General features: G+C 48.5%; 3 protein-coding genes across 6 annotated transcripts; 2 read left to right on the top strand and 1 right to left on the bottom strand.

Annotated features, from left to right (window-relative positions):
* Nucleotides 1-119: 119 nt before the first annotated feature.
* Nucleotides 120-4,336, top strand: LOC104322403 (acrosin). Its single transcript, XM_069801381.1, has 5 exons — nucleotides 120-1,194; nucleotides 1,511-1,711; nucleotides 2,050-2,315; nucleotides 2,599-2,744; nucleotides 3,208-4,336. The coding sequence occupies exons 1-5, from the start codon at nucleotides 1,124-1,126 to the stop codon at nucleotides 3,553-3,555; spliced, it is 1,032 nt and encodes a 343-aa protein (XP_069657482.1). The 5' UTR covers nucleotides 120-1,123; the 3' UTR covers nucleotides 3,556-4,336.
* A 405-nt stretch (nucleotides 4,337-4,741) lies between these two features.
* On the bottom strand, nucleotides 4,742-16,802 carry LOC104322402 (rab-like protein 2A). 2 transcript variants are annotated; one of them, XM_069801382.1, is made up of 8 exons: nucleotides 16,635-16,799; nucleotides 16,498-16,527; nucleotides 16,176-16,255; nucleotides 8,886-8,965; nucleotides 7,819-7,930; nucleotides 5,813-5,910; nucleotides 5,478-5,561; nucleotides 4,742-5,183 (listed from the first exon to the last, which is right to left on the bottom strand). In XM_069801382.1, the coding sequence occupies exons 1-8, from the start codon at nucleotides 16,739-16,741 to the stop codon at nucleotides 5,106-5,108; spliced, it is 669 nt and encodes a 222-aa protein (XP_069657483.1). In that variant the 5' UTR covers nucleotides 16,742-16,799; the 3' UTR covers nucleotides 4,742-5,105. The 2 variants fall into 2 exon arrangements, with proteins under 2 accessions (XP_069657483.1, XP_069657484.1); XM_069801383.1 differs by lacking the exon at nucleotides 4,742-5,183 and adding an exon at nucleotides 5,184-5,312 and having other exon boundaries at nucleotides 16,635-16,802.
* Nucleotides 16,803-16,966: 164 nt separating this feature from the next.
* On the top strand, nucleotides 16,967-21,042 carry NME6 (NME/NM23 nucleoside diphosphate kinase 6). Of its 3 annotated transcripts, none has more exons than XR_011327680.1 (6): nucleotides 16,967-17,077; nucleotides 17,216-17,318; nucleotides 17,432-17,471; nucleotides 17,906-18,066; nucleotides 18,336-18,588; nucleotides 19,989-21,042. XR_011327680.1 is itself a non-coding variant. In XM_069801377.1 (6 exons), the coding sequence occupies exons 1-5, from the start codon at nucleotides 16,988-16,990 to the stop codon at nucleotides 18,500-18,502; spliced, it is 561 nt and encodes a 186-aa protein (XP_069657478.1). In that variant the 5' UTR covers nucleotides 16,967-16,987; the 3' UTR covers nucleotides 18,503-18,513; nucleotides 19,989-21,042. The 3 variants fall into 3 exon arrangements, 2 of the variants coding, with proteins under 2 accessions (XP_069657478.1, XP_069657477.1); XM_069801377.1 differs by having other exon boundaries at nucleotides 18,336-18,513; XM_069801376.1 differs by having other exon boundaries at nucleotides 18,336-21,042.
* Nucleotides 21,043-23,138: the final 2,096 nt, after the last annotated feature.

The raw sequence follows: 23,138 nt of genomic DNA, 5'->3' as shown, positions 1-23,138 counted from the left end.
GGTGCCTGTGAAGTCATGCTATGCCTCAAGTGCCTTGAGAGCAGCTCTTCCACTTTCTGACAGAGCCTGCCCTGTCATCCTAGGGCCCAGGTTGGCACTCAGTTGTGTGCCTTATGTCTATCCACACAAGCCAGGATGGCAGCAGGAAGCTCCTGCACCTTTCACGAGCTCTGAGGCTGCCGTTCTCCAAGCCACTGCTCTCTACCCTCTGGGGACCTAGTCCTGCTCAGCAAATGCAACGCACGTGGCTGGCACCTGCTTGTCTCCCGTGACTGCCCTACATTCCAGCCTGTGAGCAAAGCAGCACCATACAGCTGTAGAAGGCAAACTGATGAGATGCGGCTGATACAGGATTTACCAAAGCCATGGAGAATGGCATGTGTGCCTGAAAGCAGGAGCATCCTTCTCTGTCTAGAGCTTCGAATTGCATGTCTTTGGCCACGCAGACGAGGTGCCACCGCTGCCCTTGTCAGCGTTGGCCCAGAACAGCAATGTAACTCCTAGACAGCAAGGACATGCAGCCTGCCAGAGGGTGTTGCTGTGGCTGACACAGTCAGCGTGGACTGTGCTGCATCTGTGTTTCACTGTGCTTTGTGCAGGAAGGTTGACACTGCTTGGGTATGCTTGGCTTATTTGGCTTGCACGTCACTGCTTGCCTGCCGCGGCTGTAACCAGATTGGCTCTTCAACACCCAAACACGTGCATACTGCCTGGAGTAGTTATGTTCTCTGGTGTATGTTTTTGGGGAAGGAGCTGGTGGCAAACGGCTGCAGAGAGCAGGGTGGCAGTGAACTATGATGCCACACTCGTGTTTTTCCTGCTAGCTGTTAGCAGGCAGCGCTCAGAGTCAGGCGCTGCTGCCTGCCCCAGGGCCTGCACCCCCTCAACCCGCAAGCAGAGCATTCAGCGAGGGTCCCTCGGGGGTGTCCGATCCCAGCTTCTGCCTCCCCTCCTGCTTGGAACCCCCATGCTGCCTCCCCCTGCCCGTGCCCAGCACTCGGAACCAGCGACTCTGTGACATCAGCACTGGGGCCAAGGGTACCGCGGGCAACGTGAGCACCGCGGGCACTACTGGTAGCAACAAGCCCTCGGTTCTTGCAGCTGCCACGTGCCGCTGGCAGCGATGAATTTGCTCCCCCTCCTCGTCCTGCTGGCCGTGTGCCGGCCTGCGCACGGCACGTGGGACAACTGTGGGTAAGTGGGCCGAGGCTCTGGGACGGAGCTTGGGCAACCCTTGTGGGGTTCACTGGAGGGTGTCCGCTTGTCCCCCGTGGCCACACCGCAGCTTCCCGAACCCCACGTGGGAGCCTCAGTTCCTTGCCAGCACCCAGGCTGCTGGCTCAACTCGTCTATGCGGCTAAAGCAGAAACGGGGGTGGACGGACGCACGCCCCACGGCGTTCCCTGGCCCTGCTGCCCATGCAGCGCCTTGTGGGGAGGGAAGGCGGCTGACCTTCAGCCTGGACAGCAGCAAGCCATCGAGCAGGACAGTAATGAGTTTCTGGTTACAGCGGGACCTGCGGGCTCCGGCCCATGGCTTCTCACTACGGCATGTCGCGCGTCGTGGGTGGCACAGATGCCCAGCCGGGGGCCTGGCCCTGGATCGTCAGCATCCAGGATCCCTGGAAAATAGGCACGGGGCATATATGCGGAGGGTCCCTCATCAGCCCGCAGTGGGTCCTCACGGCAGCTCACTGCTTCATTGAGGCCAGGTAAGGAGGACCAGGGAACGGGGATATCCCCACAACACCGGCAGGTGCCCTGTCCGCAGCACCCCGTGCTACTCCCGTCCCGTTTCCCTGCAGTACGCCCGCTGCCTGGGCACTGCAGAGCCCAGCTGAGAGACTGCTCAGGAGAAGGCTGGGCTCGTGCCGCTGCTTCCTAGCAGCGTCCGGCTCGAAATTCCTTGTGCCTAAGGCATGCTAGGGCTGTCACACCCTCTGTGGCACTGCTTTCCTCTCTCCCTTGTGAAGCAGAAGGCAGGGAACTGCCAGGCTGCTGCAGCACATGGCTCCGCTCCCTCTGACCCCTCTCTCCGTCTGCCTTCCAGCTATGTCACGATGTGGCGCGTGGTGATCGGAGCCACCCAGCTGACTCAGCTGGGCCCTGAGGCCCAAGTGCGCAATATTAAGCGGCTGCTGGTTCACGAACGCTATAGTAACATCTCGGAGAGGAACGACATTGCGTTGCTGGAATTGGACCAGCCTGTCCAGTGCAGCTACTACATACAGCTTGCCTGTGTGCCCGACGCCTCGCTGAGAGTGTCAGAGCTGACCACCTGCTACGTCAGTGGCTGGGGTTCCACGACCGCCAGATGTGAGTTCCCCAAAAGTACTCGTGTCCCGAGCGTGAGCTCGGCACGCTGGGGAGAGGGCTTGGGCTTCCTGACAGCAGAGGCGAAAGCCAGAGCCAGGCTGCAGGGGCGTATGCCTGTCTATAGAGAGATGGGCCTGACCCGTTACCCAAAGCACGACCGAAGGGAAACACCGGTGCAACACCATCAAGGTGCAAAGCCAAGCCCTAGGGAAGGGGTTCACCCAGCCAGGGGAGCAGAACTGGTGACAAGCTGCTGGGTGTTAATTCCTTTCTCTGCCCACAGCTGGAAGATCAGCTGATGTCCTGCAGGAGGCCAAGGTCCACCTCATTGACATCAACCTCTGTAACAGCACCCGGTGGTATAGAGGGGCCATCCACACCCACAACTTGTGCGCTGGCTATCCGCAGGGTGGCATCGACACCTGCCAGGTAGGAGCGTGCTACAAGTCAACCCCCAGCAGCACAGGCAGCCCTGTCACAACCGCCCAAACATACCCCGGCGCGTGCTTTGCCTGGCAAGTCACCCTCCCGCTGTTGGGGCTTACCTCCCCTTCCCCATCTGCAGGTCCTTGCCCAGTGCCCCCTTGTCCCAGAGGCCTGGGACTCTGCCCAGAAAGCCCGTCCAGTGCTCTTGGCAGCCCACAGGTCCAGATCCCAATGCGGGAACATCCGTCTTCCACACGTCCAGGATCACTGTGCAGAGATGAGAGACAGCCCTGCCTTACAGGCCCACGACCCCCCCCCAGACAAGGGTCTGTAGGCTCCAGCACCTGAGCAGAGCCTTTCTGTGCAGTGAATACAGCTCTGGCAGGTGCTGTGAGAGAGAAGGAGACAGCCACAGTGCTGACAGAGGCCACCCAACAACACCTTAACCCTCTCTCCTCTGCTGCAGGGCGACAGCGGTGGCCCTCTCGTGTGCAAAGATAACACCTATGACTACTTCTGGCTTGTTGGAGTGACCAGCTGGGGGAAAGGCTGTGCAAGAGCAAAACGGCCCGGAGTCTACACCTCCACTCAGCACTTTTACGACTGGATCCTGGTACAGATGGGACTGCGCCCAGCAGGAACATCTACTCCAACACCACGGCCAGTGTTCACCTCAACCCCCTTTCAGAGGCCAAAGCCAATACCAACACAATCGGGCAGGTTTACACCCTGCCCATTTCCACGCCAGAAGCTGGTGGAATTCTTTAACCTGCTGCAGGAGCTCCTGCAGGTCCTAAGGGGAAAAAAGGCTTGAGCAGCAGGGTGAACAGGATCCAGTGCAGGCTGCAGTGTACCACGACCTTTTCCTTCTGCCGCAATGCCTGCTGATCCAAAGGCAGCCGCAGTGTCAAAGGCCTGCTCTGTGCTGCCCACGCTCCTCTGAGTGCACGCAAATGGTGAAGTTGACTTAGTTCTTGAAATAAAGTTGCCAATTTTCACAGTTAACCATGTTCCAGTCCAGTTCAAGTCTCCTGTGCAAGGCCAGGACATCCATGCCCGGCACTTGCAAAACAAGGCTGCAGGCAGACAAGTAGGGCACAAAGGGGAAGCGTCACTCAAAAGGGCTGAAACCGTGTCTGGTCAGAGGAGGGTGAGGGTGCAATGCAAGAAGGGAACACACAGTTCCTAGGGGGCTAGAGGTCTTGGGGACAGCAGTTGGGAACACAAAGTGTCTTATAGTGGCTACTGGTGGGATCCCTTGTGTGTGTACAATGCACCAATGAACTTGAAACTGGACTCTCTCATGACCCACGAGAGATGGATCTAGAAAGACCCAAGGTTTGCACCAATGACTAGGTAAGGAGCTTGACATCCAGCCACGTATATTACATGGACTTAATTTCTACGCTGTTATTTGAGGAATCTATGAATGTGCTGTGCTTATGAATCTAGGGAGTGAAAGTGTGTTTATGTTTCACTGGTAAACAGCTAATCCTGATCATCTGGAAAGGCAGAAAAGGACTGAACTGTGTTCATATTTATGTAAGTGGTGGTTACTTATGCATGGATGTTGGTAAAAGCATTGCTCTATGTCAGTCTGTTTTGCCGTTCACATTAATTGTGTAAGTCTGTGTGTTTCTGTGCCTGGCTCTTTGGAATGCAGCGTAAGTCTCTTGGACACACACTTGGGAACAGCAGCAGCCACATCCATTAGGCTGGGATAGGACAAGCCTCCTGGGTGTGAGAACCTACCTGATTCAGCTCTAGTGGACCTGAAAGGAGAAATCCCTTATGTTCAGAAGTCTGCTGGATCTGGCTGATCTGTAACAGAATGGGGAAGGAAACCCAAAGAAACTCTGCAGCAGAGATGACAGGGGTGGATAGAGAGGCAGCACCGGCTAGGCTGTGAAAGCAATGGGGAGGGCTGGCAGTTGGACTTGCACTGTATAGTAACCGGACTGCCTTATAACAAAAGTTCAGGAAAAATGCAAGCTCAAAGCTTTATAAAAAAAATTCTTTAGTGTTTGTTTTCTCCAGTAGGTATCATTAAAGCATCTGGGCAGGACCCTTCCCTGCGGGTCCAAGAGTGCCTCCGCTCTCCTGGCAAGATTTGCCTTGAAGAAGCATGCAGTAACTAGCAACCATGTGGATACTTTCACCCTTTCCTTGACCATGATGTGCAGTGGGTAGGGCCGAGTCAAGGAAGGTCATACTCAGACAGTCTCCCACAAGAAGGGGAGAAGCCCAGCTGCCCATCACCAGAGCTCTCAGGGCATGAGAAAAATCACTTTCCTCTGTGAAGGCCAGCTCTAACTAGCCCCAGAAATCTAGAGCAAATGGAGAAACAGACTCAGGGTCCAGGGCTTAGGCAGATGGGGGCTTCTCCTCAGGGCAGCTCTCTTTATCCGACGAATTCTCAGTCTTCTTCTGCAGGTCAAAGCTCTGGAAAGGAGCAGGACAAGGAACTGCTGAGAAGCATGAGAGCAACAGCTACGCTCTGCTGTGGTTCGTTCAAATTCGGTCTAGGGCATTGTGGGCTCTTCAGAGGGTCACCATCTCGCCCCTTCCGGCCTAGACACGAGCAGCACACAAACCCTATGGTGTCACTAGCACAAGGCAAATCTTTCCATGCCTGCAAAGTTTCACCCTTTACCACAGGCTCTGCTTTCCCTGAGGGAAAAAAGAGCAGAGCTGCTAATCACTTAGGACGAGTGCCGTAAGCAGAGCCTTTCTTACCTCCAGTTCTCGCATGACCTCATCCATGAAATCTCCTGAATTCTGTTTGTAAGCAACTGCCAGTTTGATAGCATCATTGAAGAGCTGATGAGAAGGAGAATGCTTGTCACTCAGAGTAAGGGGCACTGTGTTTCTGTAACATATGGAAACTGTTCCCACACCCCAAGAAAAAAACAAAACAAAACACCTCTGCAACTACCTATAGCTACCAGGACCTCACAAGCACCCAAACAGATGTACTAGCCCATTTTCTGTTTTCTTTGCCTACAGCAGTCTCCATGTCCTTGGACTGTATAGGGGTCTCATGGATGCTGAGCCAAATAGCTATGTTTTACCTTCACTACATTGGTGCCATCTGCAGCAGACACAAAGTAAAAGGGCAAACTGAACTTCCGGGCAAAGTTGAAGCTTTTCTGGGTCACCTTCACATCCGCTGGGGGCAAAAAAAGAAGCGGTCAGTAAGACATCACTGTGGGCTGAATGCCAACATATGCCCAAGTGGTAGAACAGATGGAGACCAGAGCCTGATTTAGCTGTCAAGGCCTCCTCACTGTAGTACAAGGCTAGGAGAGTCCTCCCCAAAAGCTCTAGGGTTTTAAAAGCAACAGCATCAGCAAGCTGTTAACAAGAAGACACAAAAAAATTCTTGTTCATTTATTCATGGTGCTTGACTAAATTATAGATGGATTCTGCTGTGCTATAAATGAATAATGCTTTGCAGCTTAGAACATATCAGTTCACTTGCTGTGCAGCAACTATGAATGTTTTCCAGGCACTTCCCTATGATTTTTGCTGTGTGTCCACATGACCTGGACATCACTGCCAGTACTAGTCATGCCTCTCTCTCCAGTTTGGCCTTTTAACCAGAACTCCCCACTGCCTTTATGCCATGTTACCTATATTCCTGTGAGTCAAGGGCATGCTCACACTACACAAATGACTCAACTGTTACATATTTTTACTTAACGGGGAGCTAGGTCCAGCTACCCCAACCTTAGTAGGCCACAAGCTTTATTTCAGTTTTGGAACAAATCTACTGCATATTTACAGGACATGTTGACACAGCAGTAACAGCTCAAAGTTTTGATAGATAGCCAGCCTGTATGTCAGCACAGGAGGATGACTCCACATGATTCGCCTTTTCTCAAAGAAGCAACAGCTGAAGTAGTTCAGACTCCAAATGCTTGCCAGTGAGCACTGCCCAGGCAGCTGCTCCCTACCTCTTTGCAGGAAGCTGGATCAACTGTTCTACAGACTGGGCCTGTGTTAAGAGCTGTGGGCTGATCATTTTCTAGTCCAGGTGGAATACAGCAAGTGAAGGCAAGGCAGAGGACTGTCTTGGAGCAGTGTCCACTCATACACAGAACACTAAGAGCAGGATTCATCTACGCAGAGGTTCTGTCTACAATATGTCTGTCAACACCAAGTCCATTTGCCTTGGACTTCCTGTACAGTCCATGCAATCAGTGGATTCAAGGCTGGCTTGACATGTCCTACAGGAAAGGCTTTTATTAGGTAAGATCAGTCCTGCCCTAAACCACTGAACAATAATGAACTTCTGTAGACTACAGTGGGAGCCCAGACACATTATTCAGATGGACACACCCATTCATAGCTGCAATATTTCTACCATGAATGTCAGCAAGGAAGACCATGTCTGACACTGTACTTGATAAAGAATAGCAGACTATGGTCCTAAGGGTATGTGTTCTCTCATTGATGCTGAGCAGAAAGCTGATGTGTTATGCATTCCCACAGGATGCAGGAGACAGATCACAACCCAAATGATAGTAACAACGAATGCCTAGCTGGCATTCCTAAGAGGAGGGAATAATCCAGTCATCTGCACAGGAAGGTGAACAATTTTGCCAGCAGGTATACTTAGACACTTTAGCACAGAGGAGTCCCACGGAAACCTGCAGGCTGAATTAGCAATACAAAGGCAGTTACTGACTGTATCAGGGGAAGCCACATAACAGATTATGCTTCTTTTCCAGCAAGACATCCTGCAATTTTTTACTAGGTAGTGCTCCAATCAGCTTCCAGGTTCTTGCTGGATGAAATGGGCAACGTGGTAATGACAGAATTGGAAGGACATCACTTGAATAAACTTTAAATAGATCAAATTTGTATTTTTATTGCTAGTAAAGCAAGCAGAAGAGCCTGTAAGACAGCAAGCAAGGTCAGTAGAGGACCCAGCTATTCATTTGGTAAAATACAGCCCTGAGGGACTAATACTCAAGAACTCATCTGGACCTAACGAATGAATGGTATTCTTTCTGAGCCAGGTCAGAAGAGAATCACATCACAATCCTGACAGGTTGAAAGAAGATATACTTACCATCAATTTTGTTGGCCACCACAATGCAAGGAATCTCTGGGCGGAATTCTCTCAGCTCCTTGTACCAGCTGTTTAAGTTCTTGTAGGTGACTTTCCGCTGCACATCAAACACCTTCCAAAAAAGAACCAGCTAACATGGGGCCAACAGCAGGACAGCGCCTGATCAACCCACTGCACCAAACACAAGTATGGAATCCAGAATTTTCCCAGGAGGACATCAACAAAGAAAACTGGCTTTTGTTAGAAAGGATGAAAGAGAAAATGGAGAATATCCAGCAAGCCTTGAAACATGCAGCCAGGCCATTTCTTTGCATAGTGCAGGAAATAGTCCCTCATTTTCCTTTCATTCTTATTTTGTACTATGACAAGCACTCTATCACCCATGACAGTGAACAAGCACTGGGAAAGATCTGTTCTGCTAAGTAGGGTCAGATATGAGGCTTCTCTATTTTAACAATTAAAATATCAGTGAAGTTGACTGATGCTCACAAGTGATGAGAAATAGTGGAAAGTTAGAGCAACAGTACAAACCAAGAGACCTAAGCGGGTTAAGAGTCAGGAAACAAGACTGATCTGAGCTAATAAATGGGAATTGCAAAGTATAGGAAAATAGAAAGGCAAAAGACCGGAGAAGAATGTCTTATATAGTAACCTGCCGAAAGTCAGAACAGTTTTGTACTAATCCAATAGTCACATCCCAGAACAAGAAAGGAATGCCCTCTCCCTCACATCACCTCTGACAGGACTGGTTGTAAATAAGTACTTTCAGTTGTTCATACCACCTTACTGGAAAGGCAGTGACAAAAGTAATGAAATTTAGAAGATAGCAAAGTCAGGGAATATAGTGAGTGCCATCAGGAAAGGCAGAAGAGAGCTAAACATACCCAACTACACTGGTTTTATCTGGTGAGAGAAGAAAGAACAATATCGGAAAGTTTTTTAAACCGCTGGAAGAGACAAGAAATATAAGGCAGCGTAATCATAAAAAGTAACATACAGGCCAAGTGTCAGCTGGGACTGTTATTAGTCAAAATTCCATCAGACCACAGTTGAGACACTACCCTTACCATGATACAAGCATGAGCCTTATGGTAATAGGATGCATGCATGCTCTGGAACCTCTCCTGTCCAGCTGTGTCCCAGAAGTCTGTAAGACACAAAAAACAAGCTTAGAATGACACAACTTGCCAGGTTCTGTCTTCCTCACAACTTAAACCCAGGACACAAAGCCCAGTCCATCTACTCGGGGTCACAAATTAGATTTCACCTCACTAATCTGAAACATTCCAGGGCTAAGAGATTATGCAAAACTAGTACCTTTACTTAGCAAGGCTTAGCTACGAGTTGTGCTGACACTGAACATTGCTATAAACATATTAGCAAAAGAGAAGTCATCAGCAGACATGACTTATAAAGGACAGTAAGACAAAGCTAGTCAAAAGTGCAAAGAGTCATAACAATGTTCTTTGTCACTAGAGATGACAACAGGAAACAAAATCTAAACATCTTGAAACAGCTTGATTGCTGACATGGTGATAAATAGCCAGGTGCCTGTCATAGGAAATGTTCCATCTCCTTTCTCAGACAGTCTAACTCTGCTCTTTCCAGGGGCATGACTCGTTCTAAAATTACAAAGGGTCAGTAAGTTAGCCTGAGACAGACAAGTCCCAATTCATTAAGTACCTTGTAGACTAGGTATCATGAAGCATACCTGAACAGTCATCAACATTTTAATGCCTTTTTTCTGTTTGTGCGTCTCAGGTAGAGATCTCCCCACCTCTTCTTACTAGATTTATAGGCTAATATTTGTGTCTTATTTGTTGTATAAATTTACACAACTTCCAACTAAGAACCATCAGATACAGTTACACTTCTGTCAGCTAGACTGAAGCATGCCACTCCACCCTAAGCTGAATAAGCCACTTTCCTTAGTGTTTACTTTGCATTGAAACCAGTTTCTGACTGGATACTGTATCAGACTTGCAGGATGGTAACTTCTTAAACTGCCCAAAATATAGGCAAGTACTTATCAGAACACATTTGCATTAATTTTGGCTAGTTCTGCTTAGCTTCTAAAATTGCCTGATCCTTTTAATGTGCCATTTCAGAATCCTCACTTACAAGGAAAAAAGAGGTGTCAGTGACCACAACCTACTGAATGTCCCTAAATTAATTTCCCAAACAATGTGGCAGCTGTCATGAGAGAACTTGTCATGGCTTATTGAAAAACACTGATGCTTTTATTACTAAATCCTCCAGATCTTGCCTGTCATACCCCATGTAACTCCAGAACATAGGAATTTATCAACCTTAAAATCCTTGGGAAAAAATAAGATTCATATAGTAAAGAAATACACCACATTTTAATGCAATCCTAACTCTACCACACAGAATTTGGCAATGGCCATTAAGAGTAAAAATTAAACTAGCAAGGGAAGTGGTAAATCTGCACAATTTAAAGCCTTCAGATCAAACTACCGGTCTTTACAAATCACACTTCATGAGAGGTCTTCTCTGCAAGGTAGCTTGGATGATCAGCATTATGTTCATAAAAGGTGAAAATAGAAGACACTGTGAACTCCTGTATAACACAGGCCAGATGAATTACTTAAACTAGAGCAAGTTACTTAATAAAGTACTAAATCCATGTTAAAAATAAGTCCCTGACATATGAATCCATACTTTTGCAAGTTGCCTTAATAGTAATTTCACTTACTGGTTAAAAAACCCCCCACCTTATCTTTTGAGTTTACCTAACATCAGCTAGAGTCTGTTAAATATTTCTTGCTATGCTGAAGCCTCCTTTTGTACCAAGTTCCTGTTTGCTGGTATTTTACCTTCTTCCTGAGAAACTAACCAGACTCAGTCTCCCATCATTAGGCCCCTTTTTACCATCTTTCAATTGCTCTCATGGCTCTTTTCTGAAACCTTGTGTTGGGTTTAAGTGGCAAGGTTTTTGTAAGGGGTGGAAATGCCCTATGAGAAAAGGCAGAATAAAGTGATGTCATCTACCCTAAAAGAGAGAAGAAATAGAATCTCAGAATGGGTTGGGTTGGAAGGAACCTTTAAAGATCATCCAGTCCAGCCCCCTGCTGTAGGCAGGGACATCTTCTCCCAAGTAACTAGTGATAGGATGAGAGGAAATGGCCTCAAGTTGTGCCAGGGGAGGTTTAGATTGGATATTAAGAAAAATTTCTTTACTGAAAGGGTTGTCAGGCATTGGAACAGGCTGCCCAAGGAAGTGGTGGTGTCACCATCCCTGAAGGTGTTAAAAAAAACGCGTAGACATGGCATATCAGGACATGGTTTAGTGGGCATAGTGGTGTTGGGTTGACGGTTGGACTCGATGATCTTAAAGGTCTTTTCCAACCTAAACGATTCTATGATTCTATGACCTTCCACTAGATCAGGTTGCTCAAAGCCCCATCCAGTCCGACCTTCAACACTTTCACGGATGGGGCATCCACAGCTTCTTTGGGCAACCTGTTCCAGTGGTCCCTGAGTGTCACCACGCTCAGCATAAAACATTTCCTCCTTATGTCCAATCTAAACTTACCCTCTTTCAGTTCAAAACTGTTGCCTCTTGTCCTGTCACTACAGCCGCTGATAAAAAGTCCCTCTCCATCTTTCTTGTAAGCCCCCTTTACATATGGGAAGGCCACAATAAGGGCTCCCCAGAGCCTTCTCTTCTCTAGCCTGAACAACCCCAACTCTCTCAGCCTCCTCTGCTCCAGCTCTCTGATAATTTTCATGAACCCACTCTAGCAGGTCCATGTCTTTCTTGTACTGGGGATCCCAGAGCTGGATGCAGTACTTCAGGTGGGGTCTCAAGCGGAGCAGAGCAGAGCAGAAGAATCACCTCCCTCAACTTGCTGGCCACGCTTCTTTTTACACAGCCCAGGATCAATTGGCTTTCTGGGCTGCAAGCGCACATTGCTGGCTCATGTCCAGTTTTTCATTCACCAATAAAGGGGAAAGGTACAGTGTTCAAACATGTAGAAAGCTGGTGCAAACGGAAAGGGAAAAAACTTGTTCAGTGTCCAGGAAACACAGGAAATAACTGGTTTACCTTGAATAAAGAGGATTTGCATTAAGTATCAAGAAAGAAAGACTTTCTAGCAGTAAGACCCCTGATATGTTGGAATAGCCTGCTGTTTTGGGTTTGTGTGGTGGGGTTTTTGGTAGTGGGGAAGGGGCTGCAGGGCCAGCTCCTGTGAGAAGCTGCTCGAAGCTTCCCTGGCTCCAAGTCGGACCCGCTACTGGCCAAGGCCAAGCCCAAGCCCATCACCGATTGTGGTAGCACCTCTGGGAGAACATATTTAAGAAGGGAAACCTGCAGTGGAGAGAGGAGTGGGATGTGAGAGAAACACCTCTGCAGATACCAAGGTCAGTGAAGAAGGAGGGGGAGGAGGTGCGCCGGAGGAGGGGATGCCTCTGCAGCCCGTGGTGAGATGTCAGGCTGTCCCCCTGCAGCCCATGGAGGTGAGTGGTGGAGGAGATGCCCACCTGCAGCCCATGGAGGATCCCACGCCAGAGCAGGTGGATGCCCCCGAAGATGGCTGTAACTCCATGGGAAAGCCCATGCTGGAGCAGTCTGTGTCTGAAGGACTGCAGCCTGTGGAAAGGAGCCATGCCAGAGGAGTTCGTGGAGGACTGTCTCCCACAGGAGGGACCCCAGGCTGGGGATGGAGTGAGGAGTCCTCCCCTTGAGGAGGAAGGAGTGGCAGAGACAACGTGTGATGAACTGACCCCAACCCTCATTGCCGGTCCCACTGTGCCGCTGGGGGGAAGAGGTAGAGAAAACTGGGAGTGGAGTTGAGCCCAGGAAGGAGGGAGGGGCGGGGGGAAGGTGTTCTAAGGTTTGATTTTACTTCTCCGTATCCTTGTTATGATTTGATTCGTAGTAAATTAAATTGATTTTGTTTCTTCCCCAAGTTGAACCTGTCTTTTGCCTGTGACCATAAGTGGTGAGTGATCCCTCCCTGTCCTTGTCTTGACCTAGAAGCTTTTCTTTATATTTTTCTCCTCATCATCCCACCGGGGCTGGGGGGGGAGGAGTGAATGAGCGGCATTGTGGTGCTCTGTAACCAGTTGGGCTTAAACCATGACAATGGCCTAAGCAGTCTTTGTCATTGGAAGTCTTTAAATACATAAAATATATATATATATCAGTGAAGAGTATCATTAAGTAGAGTTTCTCCGGTGCAAAGATGTGCAAGATGACCTCTCACAGTCCCTTCCCGAGCTGCAATACTCTGAAAACACAGAAATCATAGTGATATAGGCAGCAGTACAGAATATCAACTCAAACCATAGAATAAGATAATGTTTTTCTTGAACTTCCATCTGTAACACTGTCCTGGTTTCAGCTGGGATAGAGTTAACTGTCTTCCTAGTAGCTGGTACAGTGCTATGTTTTGAGTTCAGTATGCAAGAATGTTGATTACACTGATGTTTTCAGTTGTTGCTAAGTAGTGTTTAGACTAAAGTCAAGGATTTTTCAGCTTCTCATGCCCAGCCAGCGAGAAAGCTGGAGGGGCACAAGAAGTTGGCACAGGACACAGCCAGGGCACCTGACCCAAAGTGGCCAACAGGGTATTCCATACCATGGGATGTCCCATCTGGTATAGGAACTGGGAAGTGGGGGCGGGGAATCGCCACTCGGGGACTAGCTGGGTGTCAGTCGGCGGGTGGTGAGCAATTGCACTGCGCATCATTTGTATGTTCCAATCCTTTCATTATTACTGTTGTCATTTTATTAGTGTTATCATTATCATTATTAGTATCTTCTTTTCTGTTCTATTAAACCGTTCTTATCTCAACCCATGGGTTTTGCTTCTTTTCCCGATTTTCTCCCCCATCCCACTGGGTGGGGGGGAGTCAGTGAGCGGCTGCGTGGTGTTTAGTTGCTGGCTGGGGTTAAACCACAACAAACACACAGTGAACAATACTGCGCTGTCAGAAGCTAATTCATATAGGTTAAAGCAATGCTCCGTTGGCACAAAAAATAGAAAGTTAGCACTTGTGGTAAAACTGAAGTTATGGGATATTTGAGAGTATGACTGATAAACAGATGACAGATAAAGCTAGGATGCTTGTAGTCTATCAAAAAAACTAACAAAGATTGAGATAAAATAGGTGGTATTTTACAGTAATATCATACAGGCTGGACATATCCAGAGAAAGAATTTAAACATTCTATAAACTTGAAATATAGCAATTGGTACATACACCCAAAGTAACTAACCAATCAAAAATACCCCACAAAAGGATGACCAATAATAGGAAGATTGTGTTAAAATGTATTAAAAAAACAGCAACTAAAATAGTAAAGTAACCTATAGCATGGATTTTTAGAATTGGTGCTGATAAGCAGCTAAATCCCACTGTAGACTATTTTGTAATTAGCATATGGCATATTTCTTCTCCCTTATTTATTATACTGACAGAGTAAAGGAGCCTGAAGATGGTTTCATACTGCAGCTAAACTGATATAATACCTAGCTCACAAGGAAGAGCAAGTCCACTCTCTACTCTTCCTTCCTTTGCCTGTGCATTCCCACCTGCCCCTTTCACCAGCACTGGTGTGTATAAACCTCCATGGTGAAACGTTTTAGAAAGCCAAATGAGTAGAAACCCATTCACTTACTTTGTGAGCAGTTAATATGTGTGGTTAGCTTCCTGAACTGGTTTGACAATGGACAAGGCTAGGCCTATAAGTGAACACTGGTGGTACATAGGGGAAAAGGACGGCAACTTTCACGGGCAGCTAGCTTAGCTTCATAAAATTTAAATCTTAGTTAGCTTAGTTCCATCGTGACGCTGCAACCTGAGCAACGAGCACTTTGACTAACAGTGACCAACACAGCTAAATCAGCATTCTTGCAGCAATTACTTTAACAGGTATTCAGTTCCTTGAAAAAAACAAAGATAACCTTTGACTTAGATATCTCCTTGCCTGGAAGTCAAATGTAAAAGATTACTGGCATAGCTGAAGAACCTAATAACTGAACAGCGATCTGACCTGGTAGATGAAGGGAGAGTAGTGGCTGTTGTCTACCTAGACTTCTGTAAGGCTTCCAGCACTGTCTCCCATAAAAGCCTCATAGAGAAGTGGTTGATGTATGGGCTGGATGAGCAGACAGTGAGGTCGACTGAAAACTGGCTAAATGGCCAGCCAAGAGCATGGTGATCAGTGGCATGAAGCCTAGTTGGAGGCCAGTTAGCAGTGTACCCTAGGCATCAATACTGGGTCCAATCCTGTTCAACATCTTCATTAATGATCTGGATGATGGCGCAGATTGCACCCTCAGCAAGCTTGCAGATGACACAAAACTGGGAGAAGTTGCTGATACACCAGAGGGTTGTGCTGCCATCCAGAGGGACCTGGACAGGCTGGAGAAATGGGCTGACAGGAACCTCATGAAGTTCAACAAGAAGAAGTGCAAAGTCCTCCATCTGGGGAGGAACAACCCCCCAGTTTATGCTGGAGAAAGCAGCTTTGCAGAAAAGGCCCTGGGAGTCCTGGCTGACACCAAGCTGACTGGGAGCCAGCAATGTGGCTTTGCCACAAAGAAGGCTAATGGTATCCTGGGCTGCATTAGGCAAAGTATTTCTTTGCCTCTACTCAGCACTGGTGTGGCCACACCTGGAGTGCTGGGTCCAGTGCTGTGCTCCCCAGGACAAGAGAGACATGGACATACTGGAAAGAGTCCAACGAAGAGCCAGGAAGATGATGAAGGGACACGAGCATCTCTCCTGTGAGGAAAGGCTGAGAGGGCTGGGACTCTTTAGCCTAAAGAAGAGAAGGCTCAGGGGTGATCTCATCAATGAGTATAAATACCTGAAGGAAGAGTGTAAAGAAGACGGAGCCAGGCTCTTTTCAGTGGTGCCCAGTGACAGGACCAGAGCCAACAGGCACAAACTGAAACACAGGAGGTTCCCTCTGAAAATCAGGAAACACTTTGTCCACTGTGAGGGTGACTGACCACTGGCACAGGTTGCCCAGAGAGGTTGTGGAGTCTCTCTCCTTGGAAACATTCAAAAGCCATCTGGACATGGCTCTGGGCGGCTGGCTGTGGGTGGCCCTGCTTGAGCAGGGGGTTGGACAGACTGACCTCTGGAGGTCCCTGACAGCCTCAACCATTCTGTGGTTCTTTGATCCCTTCATTACTCCATTTCTGTGCCTACAAACCACTGTTTGGCATCCTCTTGCCACAGCAAGGAACTCCTCTGCCACGTCCGTACACCGCTGAGTATGCCAACTGCCGTGTCGCCGTTTCCCTCCCCGCACATAGCCAGCATCACCCTCTCCCCGGGACCCACGGAACACCCAGCTGGCCCCCCACTCCACTTACCCACGAGGACCGCCTGCCCGTCCACCCGAGCACGGTGCTTGTAGAGCGTCAGGGCGAAGGTGGAGAGCTGCTGGGGGCAGCTGTGCCCGTGTTAAGGAGTCGACGGAGGAGCACGACCCCCCACTCTGCAGCGACCGCCGGCGCTGGGCCGGCACCCGCTCCCCAGGCCGGGCCCGCCGCAGTTCGCCGGGCCGGGCCGGGCCGGGCCGGGCCTCCCGCCGCGCTCCGCCGGGCAGGGCCGCCACCTGCGCAGCGGCGCGGGGCTGCTCAGGGCGCAGGCCCGGGAACAGGGACGGGAACTAAGGGGCGCACCAAAGGATACAAGCCGTCGAGCAGGAACCTCTCCAGCAGCCTGCAGGAAGAGCACCACAGCCGTTAGGCCGCGGGACCGAGACGCCCCTTCCCTCCCCTCCCCGCGGGGAACCGGCCGGGAGGCGGCGTGCCCGCGCGGCCACTCACTTGGACTTGCCCACGGCGCTGTCGCCTAGGCAGATGATCTTCACGGTCTCCTCAGCGCCGGCCGCGGCCTCATCCCGGGCCCGCTCCGCCGCCGCCGCATCCGCCATGCCACCGCCTCCGCGTCCCCGCTGCTACGCGACAGGGCGGGCCCCGCCTCCGGCTCCGCCCCAAGCTTCCGGCTCCGCCCCCCTCCGACTCCACCCCCACGCTTCCGACTCCGCCCCCCCTCCGGCTCCGCCCCCCTCCGGCTCCCGGCCACTCCGTGCGTGACTGAGCGCTCCGCCCCGCCCCTCTTAAGTGCGTCACGCGCGCGACGCCCCACCCTGCCGCCGTCACCGGCGCGACGGTGCGCCATGGCGGCTGCGGGACTGTCCGGGCGGCCGCTGCAGCTGACGCTGGCGCTGCTGAAGCCGGACGCCGTGGCCCACCCGCTGGTGCTGGAGGTGAGAGCTGGGCGGACCGGACCGCCCCGCCGGCGCCGCCCGGCCCGGCCCGGCCCCCTCTGGTCTGTCGGTCCCGTCCGGTCCGGGGCGTCCTGGTGATGCGCGTCGCCCGCCCAGCCGCTGCGCCTCTGCCCGCAGGCCGTGCACGAAACCATCCTCAGCAACCGGTTCCTCATCGTGCGCGCCAAGAAGCTGCGCTGCGGACGGGAGGAGAGCCGCCGCTTCTACCGGGAGCACGCGGGTAGGCGGGCCGGGGCAGGCGGGCGGGCGCAGCGGGCGGACGAGCTTGGCCGGCGGACAGGGCCGGGGCCGGCGGAGCTGGGCCGTGTGACTCGGGCCGTCTTTCTCCCGCAGGGCGGTTCTTCTACCAGCGGCTGGTGGAGTTCATGGCCAGGTACCTGCTGTGCCCGCAGCCGGGCTGCGCGGGGAGGGAGCTGTCTTTGCTTTGCAGGTGGACCCGTGTCTTGCCTGAGCAGTGCTTCTGCATCGGGAGGGGTCCACTTCGGCGTGGGATGCGCCTCATCAGGAGCTGGTGCTTGTGGTGTGCCAAGGTGGAAGGCTCCGGGCTCGTGGGTGGAGAAGTGTCAGGAACCAACTCTGCTGTAACAACAGCAGTACTTGGTGCGGGGGCCATCACCTAGGAGGAGGTCATTCGTGCAAATGCTTTGCTTCTGGGGCATGGTCTCAATGTCTGTGTCCCCTGCCAGAAAGCACTGCATGGCGGTTGCACTTCATTGCTTCTTTGCGCTTTCTGTATTTATAAGAATGAATGAGCTATGCCCTTTTGTAACCTTATCTACTTCTGCTCTTCCCTGGTCCTTTTCTCAGTGGCCCCATGTGGGCTTATATCTTGGCCCACGAGAATGCTGTACCCCTCTGGAGATCCCTGATGGGACCCACGAAAGTATTCCGAGCTCGAAACAGCGTCCCGGACTCCATCCGAGGAGCTTATGGCCTTACTGACACCAGGAATACCACTCATGGCTCAGGTAGACCTGTTCTTCTTGGCTAAGTGTTGGGCAAAGACTGGAGCTCAGGGAGGTGTGAATGATGGTATTTTGCTTGCCTTTGCTTGCTTTCCTTTCTGGGAGTCAGAGTTAATGATTTGCTCACTTCTGCAGACTCCAGTCACACCTGTCCTGGTGCAATCGAGCCTGGTACTTTTCTTTATGGCTTCTGCCATTCCCTTTACAACATAGCACATATTTGTGGTGCCAGACTGGCATTTCTCATCCTGTTTTCCTCTGTTTTCCAACAGATTCACCAGCATCAGCCAGCAGAGAAATTGCCTTTTTCTTCCCGGAGTTCAATGAACAGCTCTGGTACCAGCAGGAAGAGCCACGTCTGCGCTCTGGGCAGGTGTATTACAATGCAGAGGAGCGTGTCCACTGTGTGTTCAGGGATGAAGAAACAGAGTTGACCTGAATTACCCAGGGGTATGGTTTGCTGAGCTGGAAGTAGCTGCTAGGCACACTGTTTGGGTCAGCCCCCTAACAAGATATAGAGCTATGGTATGTTTCAAGGAGTATGGGGGAGGGAAAGACCTAACGCATATTATGTTGTGCCACCTGGGATTATGTTATTCATGCAACATACAGGTGCTGGGGCATTTTAGGAAAAAACTTCTCAAGTAGCAGTACTCCCAACTCGATATAGAGGTCTAGCCATGCAGTTCACTGGTCCCTTCCGTGTTTATTTGGATATGACCAGTATAGGCGAGTTCATCAAAGGGATAAGCGGAAAGGGAGTTGCTAGTTCCAGTTAGGATATGATTGGTTTTGCTGATAGTAGGCCTCAGATTCTTAATATTTACTCTGTTCCCACAGTCCCTTATGGAGAAGAGAGGGGAAAAAGAATATGAGAAAATGCAGCGGTAAGCAGGGCAATATTAACTCTCCTGTCCTTGCTTTCCTGGTTCCAAGCTGAGAAATAAGGCTGCCTTCAGTTTTGTATCGTGATTCATATCTTAAGCATCTGGCAGAGGGCACAGTTAGAAGCCATTCTTGAGAGGAAAGCAGCATATCCTGTTGGTTCAGTTTTGTCTGGGCTGACAAGCCTGGGACAGAAGTGCCAGGGGAAGTTGCAGAAAGATGTGGAATAGTCCAGTGCCTGTGAAGGATCTTCTATTTTGTGCTTTTAGATTGCCTGGGGCATGAGATGAGTAGTTCTGATGAAACTTGATAGTGGCTATTAAAGCTGTAGATTTCTGGAATCCATAATAAAAAACCAGAGAAGTTAATTCTGGTGCACAGAAGCTGTAGAGTTTCTGCCCAGAGCTCAGCACTGAAGCACTGAGTTCCATGTCCTTTGTAAATTATATGGACAAAGTCATTATCCAGATAACTGATAAAATTATTATATGGTGGTGCATGAGGACTTGGTTTTGAGGTACAGTGCAAGGATCTGACATGCTTATTTACATTTTCCTGTTTGATGCATTTCGAGATCTGTTCCTGTAGGAGTTTTTAATCATTTAAACTGTCCCCCTAATAGCTTCTCACTATGCTGATTTTTTTTCTTTAATTAAGGTGCCATGTTGTACTGAGTGAATTTCTTTTGGATAATTTCAAATGCACTGTGTTGGTGAAGGTACCTTTGTAGTAATGTACTTGGGGTAAGAAGTCTGTTAGCTTGACTTCATTTTCTGAAGCTATGCATGACTAGCATTGACGATACTAGTCACTAAAGCTGTTGACAGAGTCCCGAATTTACTAGTGCATTATTGTGTCACAGATCAAAGGCAAGTTACTTTGTCTAGTTTAAGACAACTATGTAAAACATTGGTTGTTTGATTGAAAAATGTTTAATTGTAGGAAGTGCTGCCGTAGAGCTTCCTTGATTAAATACATCAGTATTTTTCTTCCTTCCTTACTATTATATGAGGTTAAATGCAGTCACTGTTTTGTTCCAGGTACAGATCAAAAGGATGTGCGGAATATTTCTGCATTTTTTGCACTGCTGCTTTTATTTTCACCAGCAGTATCCAATGGTGGATCTGTTCATGATCGAGTATGCGTTTATACAGGTCTGAAATCTTGCTGTCCTTAATGCTACTGTCAGTTGATATTTTATTGATTCCCTGAGTTTCTATTAAATTATGTGTGGTTTTCTTGTAACTATTAACCCGTAACTATTTTTTTCACCTTTCTTCTTTAGATTGTGCTTTCTTTTTGGATATTAATTTGGGATATCATTAAATGATAGTTCCTAGCTTACACTTCTCATTTTAAATGTGGGGGTTTTTTTCTAGTCACTTGCAATTATTACATTTGGGGAAACTGACCCTTTCAAAATTTCAAGTACAGGTAACGCTGGCTTAGTGGCGCTGTATTTTCACAGAATAATTATCAGATCACGATCACCATTACTTAGATAGCTGCCAGTTGTTGTGTCCATATTAACGTTTCTTTGGTCCACCAAGACTGTACCTGAGTAAAGGTGGTCAAAAATGTACAGTCCCATTTCTCTAGAGTCTTTATTTTGCAAATCTAAAGATGGTCTGTGAACTTTATCAGGAGATCTAATATTGAAATATTTTGTGTTAGATGCAGGAGATAGTGTCAAAAATTGTTTTTAATATCAAAGGAAGCCTTTGGATATATGAGATGACAGCAGATGCTCTCTGTTTTGAGGATTCTTATGAAAGTACTTCTTTTTTTTTTTTCTTTTTCTTTCTTTTCCCCTCCTTGTAAGTGCTCAAGAAATGTTTTTTAACTTCTCTAGTGACACTTAGCATCTGTTTTGTATACCTCCTGGTGCCTCTCAGTCCTGTGGTCAATCACCTTACAGAACTAGGTGAAACCTCTGATTTTTTTTTACTTTTATTTTTACACCTGAGCCAAACCATTCTTAAGAAATCTTGGTAATGCCTACTACGTGCTATTTCTTCTCTTTTCATAAAGATTTTTGGTTGCTTTAATTGAGTTCCAAACATGTTGTAAAATAATAAAGGCAAGTTATCTGAATGCTGGCTTAGCTTAAATTTGTAATGTCTGATGCTGCAACAATCTCATGCACAGTAGACATTTTTACTTTGGTTGTTGTTCTCTTCTTACTAATGCTTAAATGTCTTCTGCCTGTTGTTTATTTGCACAGAAGCATGGTACCTGAATATTAGACTGAAGGATGCTGAACCATACAGTTTCTGCATTCTACAGTTTTCTAGAGAAAGTGCTCCAGTATTTCACAGAAACACTACAGTCCTGTTAACGTAACTTATCCCACCAATTGTTTAGCTTCTAGACCTTTCCTTGCACTCAGGAGATGGGACAGATTTCTGAAGAATTTCCCTGGAACATCTCTTCTCCGGAAAAGATAAATGTAGTCCCATTTTAAACCTAAGTACTCAACTTCAACAACAGCTTGCATAACTGACTACTCTTTTTTATCTTTTTTTTTTCCATAGGTGTTTGAAAATATGGAAGCCAGGTTTTGTTTATCTGGGGTATTTTGGAAGGAAGGGGAGCAAATAAAGATAAAAATCTCTAGTACTAAATAGTCAATGGGGAACCTAGTGTAAAGGTGTTTGAATGCAAGGGCAGTTTATGTCCTGGACGTGTTAGTAACTGGCGTCAGGATCTGATGAAGAGAGATGGAAAGTGGTTTTGCCTGGAATCTACCAGGGCTTTGGACTGTGTATCATGTAGATATGGTTGTCTTGCTTCTGGACCCAAGCAAGCCTATGAAGCAAATGTGGATCATTACGTAGGCATGAGTACATTCTGTTGTGTGGGGGGTTTTTTTCCCTTGCTTGTACTTCTACCTTGTCAAGCCCAACATTAAGTTTGGTTAATAAGTCCAAATCTAGCCCCTACTTGACCTGTGTTGGGCATAAGGTGGGAGATTGTTATTTTTCTGTGATATGGAGAAAACAGTCGTGGTCTATTTTTTCCTGCAGTTCGATGTTCCTCTTGCTCTTTGGTCTTCCTGTTCTGTATATACAGAGTTTAGGTTCTTGAGGACTGAGATGCTTGGAGCTAATGGAAAGTTTTACGCTCAATTCATAATAAGCCAAGATATTAATGGGCCATGATGCAAGTACAGACAGACTGTAAAGTATAGCAGTGTCTCCTGGCATTACGCTCTTTCCATTGCTGAGAATGGAGCTGCATATGACTTTCAATGGCAAATTGGACCTTTTGCAAAACAGACTTGCTTTAGAGCCAGTCCTGTGACACAGGTAATAAAAATGCCTCAGCAATCATTTGTCTCAGGATTTTGCTGCCAGAAGACTTATACCACCTTGTGGAGGGAGGCATTTACAAACAGCAGGTGAAGGGCAGGCATGGCAGCTGCAGTTTGCTGCAGTCACCTCAGGTTTTGTGCAGCTGTTGTGTACTGGAGGTGTCTCAGATGCAACAGCAGATTCTGGAGAACCTTTGCACCAGCAGCTGCTTAGTGGCATATTCTCTCCAGGAGATATATCCATAGTCACAGTGTTGATAGAGGAAATAGCATGGCCAGCAAATGCAGTCCAAGGATTTGTTTAGTGTTGTTTAGAATCTGCTGGTACTCTTCACTTCTGCACCATCCCACAGAAGCCAATTTGGAGAGTCCATCACCTGCAGCATGGAAAAAAAAGTGCTTATTTTTGTCTGTTTTAATCTGATCTGCCACTATTTCCATGGAGTGTCCTCTCCTAGTGCTGCTGGATTTCATGGAGTCATAGAATCATAGAAAAGTTTGGAAGGGTTGGAAAGCTGGAAGGGACTCTTAAAGGTCATCTAGTCCAATCTCCCTGCAATGAGCAGGGACTTCTTCAACTAGGTCAGGTTGCTCAGAGCCCCATCCAACCTGACCTTGAATGTTTCCAGGGATGGGTCATCTACCACCTCTCTGGGCAACCTGTGCCAGTGTTTTACCACCCTCATTGTAAAAAAATTTCTTCCTTGCATCTAGTCTGACTCTACCCTCTTTAAGTTTAAAACCATTACCCCTTGTCCTATTGCGACAGGCCTGACTAAAAAGTCTGTCCCCATCTTTCTTATAAGCCCCCTTTAAGTATTGAAAGGCCACAACAAGGTCTTCCCCAGAGCCTTCTCTTCTGCAGGTTGAACCACCC

Source organism: Haliaeetus albicilla, chromosome 14 (assembly GCF_947461875.1).
Source record: "Haliaeetus albicilla chromosome 14, bHalAlb1.1, whole genome shotgun sequence".
NCBI classification, from domain to species: Eukaryota; Metazoa; Chordata; class Aves; order Accipitriformes; family Accipitridae; genus Haliaeetus; species Haliaeetus albicilla.
The sequence above is the reverse complement of the archived record's forward strand: the minus strand, read 5'-3'. Positions and strand labels throughout refer to the sequence as shown.